Below are 10,754 nucleotides of genomic sequence, written 5' to 3' on the forward strand. Positions count from 1 at the left end.
AAAGAAAAGGAAAAGAAAAAAATAACTTTTCCTCACTTAAAAGAGGTAACCTAAACAGACTTTCCCGGATCCTGTTTTTATCCCCGTTAACTCGTCCGTACGAGCTCCGAAAAATTCTCGGAAAATTTCCAAAAATTCCAAAAATTTTCCTTATTAATATTCGCCTATTTTCGGTATTTTACAAGAGCAGCTCTACTGGGACTATTTAAGACCCTATTTAACCTATTATGAAGCTGCCTAAGCTGTGAAAGTGAATGGTTTAAGTTGCTACGAAGAATCTTTCTCAGCCGGCATTATAATATGCACAATGCCTAGAACAGCAAAGACTATATGAAGACCTATCACTCAGTCTCTTTCTCTTGGAATTGACTCTTATCATTGACTTTTTTTTCTTTCTTAATCTGTTTTCTCGCTTGAATAAGGTGAGACTTTTCCTATTGCCTACTTGCGCTCTCTTTGACCACTACTCACGGATTAGCTGGGAATCTTCTTGCCTGTTAGCTCTCCATGGCAGTTACTGATTCAATTCTTTCATATGGGTAGGACCGAGGTCACGACGGGGTTTGTTAAGTAGATAATCTATAACCTCTAGGTCTCATTAGACGGAATGAGTCTGGTCAAGCTCTTGGTCTGGGGAAGCAATTTACTATCTAGGTAGAAGATCTCCAATCATAATCATTAGCTCTGGTTCACGCCTAAACGTTGTAGGCCTAAGCGCAGTTTTCGCTCTTGGAGTCAGATTAGTAGGGGACACCGGGAAAGAGCTTTATTAAGAGAGTTGAAGTGGGTAACCCTGAAAACTCAGCATCTTCTTCTTCCCCTGAAATCGTCTCTTTTCTTTCAAGCGATCCCACACCAGGCGACAGGGAAAGCAATCGAGCAGCCATTGAACTAGTTCCCAAAAAGAGGGACCGAGATGAGGATAGGATGAGAGTTCTCCCCGAAAGAAAGCCTTTGAAACTCGAATAAATCTCACTCAATGGTTCATTGGTTCATTTCACCAGAAAGCGCTCAAGAGAGAGAGTAAAGGAAGGAGGAAGGTTCGGTCGTGGCCCACCTAAGAGATGATGAGATTCTCGTTGATCTTTTTTCGAAAAGTGTTTCTAACTATTCAGAACAGTGGTCGATCAAGACGTTCTCGCCTCCCCCGTTCGGGCTCTCGCTCTCCACGTCGCTCTGCTCGTCCCTTTATGCGTTGGTAGGCTTTTGACTCACAAAAATAGCCTACCTATCGGGCGCCAATAAAAGAGAAAGTTTTCGCATGGGCTCATCATCTTATGCGGAACCAATGCGAGAGGAATAATCAATATGGTAGAAGCGGAGAGCTTTCAAATTCAAGTCTCTAAGCGGCTTCCTTCCTGTCAAAAGAAAAGAGAGATAGTAGTTTGGGATGGCATACAATCTTTTAGTGAACGCCACCATTGCCAGCCAATGAATAGCTAATAGCCGAAGACAGAGAATCCTTATCTATGGAAGGAAAAAGCAATCTGTCTATTTTACGATCTGAGACTAGGTTATAGAATGCTAAAGAAAGAGCGCGTCATTCTCATTCGCCCCTTCCGATCGGCAAGATAGTCAGCACGTAGGCATCAGCCGCGCTCCTAACGCATGAATGGAGGAGCGGTGGCAGGAGGAGTGCAACATGGACCGGGAGCAGAGGTTCTGCATGCGGCCACGGGCACTGTTGCTGCAGACGCTACACTACGCCGACGTCAACAAGGCGGAGGCAGCCGTCATGGAGGTGCTCGTCGGGTTGAGTTGTATGTCGTGGTACGACAATCGGCGGCAGTGTAAATCGGAGCTTGAATTATGAAAAAATTATGCAATCTGCACCTTAAATTATTGAGTATTTTTTTTCGGATGGAGTCGGGTCCTGGATTGACCTAAATATAAGGTTTAGTGGAATTTTTTAAGGTGAAATTGAATTTTATTTTAAAAAGTAAGATATTTTTATATATATTAATACCACATTTATATGATAATGATAGAGTATTGAGATAAAAGTAAAAAATTATACGAAAAATAACCCTAAAAGTCGTTTTAAATCAGATTTTCGAATTATCTAGGTCGGGCTCGAGTTGATCGGATTTGAGTTCAGATGTAGGTGTTTTGGATTGAACTCGTATTCGGATCAAGTTCGGATTGGATTTAAAAAAAAATAACTCAACCCGACCCAATCTGACCCATCCAAATTGACACCCTTAACCACGAGTTCATGGCTGCTCGCGATTTGGTTGTGAATCATGGCCCTTTCTTCTTTCTATTTTTCTCCTTTTTAACTTTACTATTTCTGACAAGTTTTCTTATAACCAACCAAAGAAAACCCCCTATCTGTTCTATATTCAAGAGTGAACTTAAAGCAACACAAGTTTCAGACATTCAATCGATAAACAGATCATTTCGAAAGGCAAGAAACCAACAATTTTGAACCTCTACTAAATAACCCACAAAAAAACAAAGAAACTGAAAAATAGTTAAACAAGTGTTTACCATCTGTAGCCAGCAAACTTCAAATCCATTACAGATGATCTCAGTTCAACACGCATACAGAGTTCTACACAGCAGTATAAATAAAAATACAAGGAAGCAGCCACAAGTAACACAGGACTTCAATCTTCTTCTCTCTCTAGAGGAAGACCACAAGGCAACAGCATTTTCTGCAACAAGAGACACGTTATTTTGCTGTAATCATCTTGTTGCAAAAGGAATATAAATGGCAAAGAAGCCCAAATTACAGCACTTAAATACACTGTTCGAAAAACACAAAGAACTAGTGGATCTAGCTTGGCATGTGTAATCACCCAAGACTACTGATATAAGCTAAGACAGAAGAAAACTACTCAATCTTATTAAAATAAACCAGTCCACAAATCGGAGAACTGAAATGATAGCTTTGTTGTTCTCTCATGCCAATCAACTGCACATATGCAGGGTAATGTTTTCGAACTACAGCCACCGACCTAACCAATCAAGAACCTCCATATGATCTGAACAAATGACAAATAAAGTCTACAGCTTTTGAGAGAAGTTCAACTCATTTGTAGGTACAAAAAGCAGGAATTTTATCGACTTACGAATTAGCATCACAAGAACATATGTGGATGGTGAATCACTTAGCTATCTGTCACATAACATCAATTTCATATATTACAGATAAAAGGATACCATAATTTTTCCTCTACGATGCTCATCTGTGATGGACACATACATAATTAATATAAAGAAAGAAAACAAAACCAAAATCTATGATAAAAAAAAAAATTCATTCGTTTCATTTATTCATCAACAAAAGGCAAAAGTACATGATATCATGCATTTATGATGCATAACTAACTTCTATTGAACTTAAATGGGTAGCTGACTATTAATATAAATAATAGATGAAGAAGCAGGATCTAGCCTCACTTGCATAAAATTGTAGCGTTGTCTTCCAATGGATTCATTTTCAGCAACAGAAAAATAGGCCAAGATAGGGTAGTGGCCAATGTATGATGCATAACTGTCGCGTTGGATATTCACACCCCATTCACTGAAGGACACAAGAAAGATATATTTGAATTATTTTTATGTATTCAATTTATATATGATAAATAGATAGCAACTTTGCAAGTAAGATTTGGGAATTTACAATCTATTTAAGTCTGCATGCCCTGTTCCAACATATTTAGTTTGAAGATGCTCTAGCTGAGAATTGATGTTGAATCTGTCGCTTGCCTGTGTGGACAAAGTTCTATGAGATCTTTACTACTAGAAAAAATAATGATAGCTTCACTGGATTACAATTACATCTATTCAATTGAACAAAAATTGAAAATGTACCATTAAGGTTATACTAAAATAAACATCCCAGATACATCAATGGATTGTTGTTGGACATTCCTCCTACGTAGAGGAACAGAGACCAATGGATGAATGAAAATCATCAAATATTACTAACTGAAGGACAATCCTACTGTGATAAATAGTCTGAACTGTTTGACAGGTGACTGAATTGAAGGTTAAGAATAATTGTGACAAAAAAATACCTACTATTTGAGTGTTGATGTTAGGATAAGCTTAGCATTAGCATAGAGACAAGCGATGATGTCTTATCAGCAAAACCACAAGCCATATAAGGTAGTCTCAATAAAATAGAATGTGAAATAGACGGAACTAAAGTTCAGGTTAAGGTCACAATCAGGCCCACAATGCATTTAACATAGTCCCAGGTATGTGACTAAGGGTTCTTCTGGATAGGGCTGTAAATGAACCAAATGTTCGTGAACAAGCTTGATGTAAAACTGAATCCCTAAAAGGATTAAGTAGAATACCATATGTACATATAGATTCTAGAGTTCCATAAAATAAGTTCAATTCAAACCTCAAAGACATCATCAAGAATTAGCTATAACCTTGTAACTGGAACCTTAAACAAACCTATGTAAAACTGGTTCAAACTTATACCTTTATAAAGCATCAGAAAACCTTAAACATGCCATATCAGAACTCTACACTAATTCCTTATGGAAACATGCACTGTTCGGAAATCCAAATGAATTCACAAGAAATCTTACCTCAACCCCATGTATAAATTCCTCTGCAGTCATCACACGAAGACAAATACAAAATCCGAAAGCAACTACTGTCTTTAAAATCGATCACAATTCCAAAGAGAGATAAATCCTAAATCCTAATTTGAAGTACCAGCCACACCAAAAAGATCAACCCAACTTCTGCACTTAACCCACATCCCATAACAGTTCAGGAAAACAAAACCAAGGCATCTATTCTCCTTATTCTATGCTTACACTATCTAACTTCATTACTAGATATAAAGAAAATGAAATCCCAAAGCTCTAACAATAACACTTGTATCTAATTTCTGCATACATGAATCATATCAATTAAAACTAAATCAATGCATTCAAAGAATGAAATTCCAGTACTGCCGATTGAACTAAAATTTACAACACACTCAAGTAGGTCTCAACATACATTGTTCTGCATAGAATTTACAACATATAAAGTCTGTTGCAAGTATCAGAAAATTACAAACAAATTCCGAAATTGTCCATTTGATCTTCTAAACCTGGTTTTGCTATCTATAGCCACCAACCAAAATGAAAACTCATTTCAATTCTCATTACACCAGCTAACATTTCTGTTAGGATTTTTTAACAAACAGATTGCGTATAGAAACTCGGCGCTTAAATCCTCACAGAAAAGAAATCAAAACCAAGCCCTTACAAGGACAGAAACGATTCTCACAGAACCACAGGGAAGCCTTCCGAAGAGCGTCGAGCTCCTTCTATACCGAATGCACCAGCTAAATTCCGGAATCAAACCAGACAAGCAAGAACAAATTCCAAAACCAAATCTATCTAACATGCACGCTAGGGTTCCACGGCTACTACAATCTTTACAGCAGCAAAGGAAACAAAAAGGGAGATAAAAGCATCAAATCCGAATTCAAGCTATAAAAACTCGAGGTATAAAACCCACATGCTTGATCTTTACCCATCCTATTCTTCCTTTGAAGGTCACGGCAGAAAACCCTAAGCTAATCTTCACAGAAAAATTCGGAACACAGAGGAATAGAAGTCCGGAACTATCCTACTGCAGGTGAGTAGCGACTTACCATGATTCTTGAATTCAAACCGAAGGAGAAACCTCTAGGGTTCGCGGAGAAACTTCAAATTTCAACCCTTCCTCGTGCCCACGAGCTCTCTTCGACGAGGAGACCTCGAATCTGTGAAGAACAGACGGAGAGAAGTGCTCGCCGGCCGCCAGAGACGAAGCCCTAGCTTCGTTTTCGCCCGAGAAGGAAACGCCGTCGCGAGAGGAGAAGGAAAAAGAAGAGGGTTTTCGGGAAAAAGAAAACTTAATTCTCTTCTTATAACTAGGGTTTTGATTATAACTATAGCTTATATATTTGTCGCTGCATGTTTGGTTAACACCGACCGCTGGCGCAGGTGGTTCGTTGGGTTTTGCTCGAAGCCACAGGTCTGGGTTTCGATTCTCAGCCGCGCCCCTTTATCTCCTATTTATATTAGTGTTCCTAACTACTACTTATATATATCTCGCTCCACATATGCACACAAACAGGCCGTAGACCAGTTGGTTGGTTGAGCTCGATAAAATCCATGTTCGGGTCCGAGGTCCTTGGTTCAAAACCCTTCTTCAACATATATATTTATTAATATTATTTTTTTATTTTTTTAAACTTCTTCCTCTTAATAAAAATATCAAATGAACTCCAAAAATAGCATAAAAATACTCTAAAAATTTCTAAAAATCTCTAGAATTTTTCTATAGTATTTCTAAATATTTTTGAATTATTTTTGGGGCTCAAAATGAGGAAATTTGGGTTGTTACATCTTCTTCATAGGATTCGTCATTGTTGGTATTCTCCTTCTCTGTAGCAGTTGATCAGGCAATCGTTTAGTCATTAACTTTATTGTTAATGGATGATAATCATTGATATGCTCAGCTAAATTTGTATGCTTTAAGGAGATAATTAATGGATGCATACCCCTGCTGTAATAATGGACAGTTGCGCTTGTCGTGTGAGACACCTTGGTGACTGCATCCATGACATAGCCTGGACTTTGAGGTTGACATCTCTTTGGAAGATTTCAATCTTTTTTCACAACCCTTTGCCCTTACTAAAGAAGGATCAACAATAGAGGGGCCCCCATCTATGCCTTTCTTCCTTTGACTTTGGTTGTCACTTTTTCGGCTAATGTTCAACTCTTGAATTTTACTGTATATACAATCGAATTGGTCATCCAAAAGGTTTATCCCCTCATCAGTCAAAGATGCAACATCGATCACTACTGAAGCTTTATAGAACAACCTCGAGTGTCTTGCCATCAATTTCGCATATGGACTGCCGATGGAAGTTTGCTCACCAAAATCATAGATTGCCCCAACCTTGGCATTTCTTGTCCATCTATTGAGTATGTACTTATCAGGCAGTAGAAACACTTGGTTGATACGAAAAAAAGTTAACATATGCCTACATAGAATGCCCTCGAACTCAAATTTACTACAACTACACAATATGTAGTCTGCATGTTTGTCATGCGTGAGGACCCTTGGTTTTGTAGATGAACCACTTTGAAAATTCATGACATGATAACCCACTAAATCACCAACTATAGATGCTTGTTGCACATAATAATCATGACTCACACTCATTTCACTTTGAAAATTCAACCATTTCTTTTTGGTGTACATCCTAACCATTTGAGATTTCATTGGCCAATTTGTCTTAATCTTTGGCTGCTCGACCATATCAATATGGTCGACAACTAACTCATTGTGCCTTTGGTGTCGCAATACTCTATTAAAACGCGTGATAAAATCAATCAATGAGTTCTTATGTGATACATACTTTTTGAAAAATAAATGTGAGCTTTCATATCACCGACTGCTTGACATTTCAGCAGAAAAAACATGGCTAAGGAATAATGGGACCCATCTTTGTCGTAATTCATACATCAATGTTAACCAATCATTTTTCTTCAAGCCAGAACACCTGATAACTTCTTCCCATGACTTATCAAATTCTTCAGGGGTTGAGGAGTTAACAATTAAATCTTTTATGGTTTGATAGTAGTTGCGAAAAGTCAAAGGGGATAATTTATCGAGAAATTTATTGAGTATGTGCCACAAACAATATCGATGCACTGTGCGAGGAAAAACTTGGGTAATGGCCTTTGTCAACGCTGGATCCTGATCGGTGATGATCACAGTTGGTGGACCTTTAGGCATGGCTTCTATGAACTTCGTAAGCAACCAAACAAACGACTCAGTTTTCTCATCACTTAGAAAGGCACAACCAAATACAATGCTCTAATGATGATGATTAACTCCTACGAAGGGTGCAAAAATCAACCCATATTTGTTGGTATTATATGTGGTATCAAATACAACTACATTACCAAAGACGTTGTATGCCCTCCTTGATACATGATCCACCCAGAAATACCTAGTGAATCTTTCTATTGAATCAGTCTCATAATCATAAAAAGGCAGAATTCTTCTCTTTCTCAGTTGCAAATAACTCAATGAGTGTTTCAGCGTCAATTCCCTTTTGTTCATCCCTTAGCTCTCTCTCAAAGTTTCTAATATCCCGTTCTGTGCAACCGAGATGCTCAGGTCCTCTAGAATCTATCTCCAATAATTGGACTTGTTGACAAGTTGGCACATTAGCCTCTGAAAACTACTGCGTTAATACTTTCTTGGCTTTAGAAATATGGCGATGTGAGCGAAGCAAATACACCTTCGAAGGAGTGGAGAGTGGGTGATTATGACTTTCCATGAATTTTGAGACAATTCAATTTGGCCCGGTCTGTTCTTTAACAAGTGAAAGTTTTGCCCTACATCCAATCCTTAATTCACCATGTGCTCTTTCCTTTACACTGTCAACTTGTGCTTCTTTTTTCCGTTTATCATCTGTTTGTCCTTCTTTAAAGCATACAAATTGTTTCCATCCAACTTCATTTGTCCTCTTATTTTTCTTGCTGTTGCCTAATCTTGCACTAAATTCGGCTTCACGTGCATATTGATTATAGACCGAAAAGGCCTCCTCCAATGATGGAAATTTCATCCTAATCCATGGTTTTCGATCTTCAGTAACTTGGGGAATGTATAGCTGATTAGAATCACAGGTGTCTTCCATTGCTAGAGAATGACATATTTAGCTCCAATTAAAGGTATCAATTTCAATCAATGATGATGACTAATTAGGATAAAATATAATATAGAGGAAATATTTATATGCTCGTAGAGTTAAGTACAATATTCAAGAAGGAGACTCAAAACCATATGAACCCTAACAGTTCAAACCCTAATCCCAAAGTGAAGAGCCAAATTAACTTACGACGAACGAAGATTCGAAGGCGAAAACCAAACGTCGTAGTGAGCTTGGCAGGCGAAGTGACGGTCGCTACTCCCGAACTTAGTATGGGTTAGTAGTGGTCATATGTGTTGGATCGATGAGTTTGCGGGAGGGGGGGGTGAATAACGATTAAAATTTTTTGAAAGAGTACGCAGCGGAAAAGACGAAAGTAGAACAATGCTAACACACGAACCTTTTACTTGGTTCGGAGCCTTTAGCGACTCCTACTCCAAGGCCCGCACACAAGGATGCTTTCGATGGGCAATTCACTAGCAATTCGAAAGCTTATTACAAATCTAAGTATAGGAATGCTAATAAAAAATAATACCGACAACAGAAAGAAAAATGAAAGAATAACGCGTGGTCGGAGTAGCGTCGCAACGTCGCAGGAGCGCAAGTGAGCAGATCGTGAGTTGTGTTGATGCTCCACCCTTGACCCTCCTTATATAGGAGGTTCGGGGCACCCAGATCCCTTCGGGGCACCCTGAGTATGATGTAGCAGAGCCAATCAGCGAGCTCCATGTGGCGAGGCGACGTTTGGAGATAAAACTTACCTCCGGGCGCCCGGATCCCTTCCGGGTGCTCGGACCCTTGATTTTTAGCAACTTCCTTCCTACAAGAAAATGTTAGTCTGAGGCACTTATATCTCCTGCAAAACAGATTGTTAGCACAATTTATAATTCAACAGAAAAGAATATTATTAGATTCCGTCTCTTCGAGACTGGAATTTAGTCAAGATATTGACTTAGAGTTCTGAAATAATTCTAAGTCGGATCGGCACCTAAGTTCCCTTCCCGGGAACACGTCCTCACAGTCACTCTCCTCCAGTGACTTACCTCAACTTATCTGCCAGACGTTCGGTCAGCCCTTCGACTCGTCTGGACTTTGTGCCAGCTATTCGGTCAGCCCGTCGACCTAGCTAGACTTCGTACCAAACGTCCGGTCAACCCTTCGACCCATTTGGACTTCGTGCCAGCTATCCGGTCGGCCCGTCGACCTAGATGGGCTTCGTGCCAAACATCCGGTCAGCCCGTCGACCTGTCTGGGCTTCGCCTGCACACTCGATCAGAGTGTTAGATAACAACAAAACTAACTTAACCTATTTTGTCATTCATCAAAACCTGAGTTAGACCGTTAGTGCTAACCGCACCAACAATCTTTCCCTTTTTGATGTAATGACAACCTAGTTAAGTTAGTGAAAAAGAATGCAAGTAAAACAAGAATTATCAGATTTTTAAGTTAGTTTTTGTTTCAAAGTTGGTATTTTATCGTTTTAACTAACTTAACCACATAACCCTTCCCCTTTGGCATTCATCAAACATAAACATGGATGAAAAGAGAAACAGTGCAAGAAGAAAAAAAAACACAAACATAAGTCAGATTAACTTGGGGGAGAATATTTCAAAAATAGCTAAGTTTAAAAAATAGTCAATCTTTAGAAAGCTAACTTGGAAATATTACTTTGTAAAATTTTTAGAATTTTCAGAGTAAGTTTTGCAAGCTTAAAATACCTTAGATAGTTTTGTACAAGTATAATTTTCAAACCCAAGTTTATCAATTTTCAATACTAATCAATTTTCAAGACTAAGTTTGAAAATTTTAATTTTCAAATCAAAATTTCAAAAACTTGGTTTGTAAAATCCAATTTTTGAAACTTAAGTTTGAAAAGCTAATTTTTAAGATCGAGTAAAATGTATTTTTCAAAAAAATTAGGCTTGTAAAATTCAATATTCAAAAACTTAGTTTGTAAAATCCAACTAAGTGAAATCAGATTTTAAAAAATTCAATTTGCAAAATAATTTTGAAAACTAACTTTGTAAAATTTAGCTTTCAAAATGAATTTCCAAAATTAATTAAGATCTGATTTTCA

At 38.2% G+C, this 10,754-nt stretch overlaps 1 protein-coding gene across 1 annotated transcript; it reads right to left on the minus strand.

The window, feature by feature from the left end:
• Window positions 1-2,471: 2,471 nt before the first annotated feature.
• Window positions 2,472-5,671, minus strand: LOC122043414 (uncharacterized protein At4g14342-like). The gene is made up of 4 exons (XM_042604009.1): window positions 5,618-5,671; window positions 3,629-3,714; window positions 3,406-3,529; window positions 2,472-2,657 (listed from the first exon to the last, which is right to left on the minus strand). The coding sequence occupies exons 1-4, from the start codon at window positions 5,618-5,620 to the stop codon at window positions 2,610-2,612; spliced, it is 261 nt and encodes an 86-aa protein (XP_042459943.1). The 5' UTR covers window positions 5,621-5,671; the 3' UTR covers window positions 2,472-2,609.
• Window positions 5,672-10,754: the final 5,083 nt, after the last annotated feature.

The sequence above is a fragment of the Zingiber officinale genome, chromosome 2A (assembly GCF_018446385.1).
Source record: "Zingiber officinale cultivar Zhangliang chromosome 2A, Zo_v1.1, whole genome shotgun sequence".
Lineage (NCBI taxonomy): Eukaryota > Viridiplantae > Streptophyta > Magnoliopsida > Zingiberales > Zingiberaceae > Zingiber > Zingiber officinale.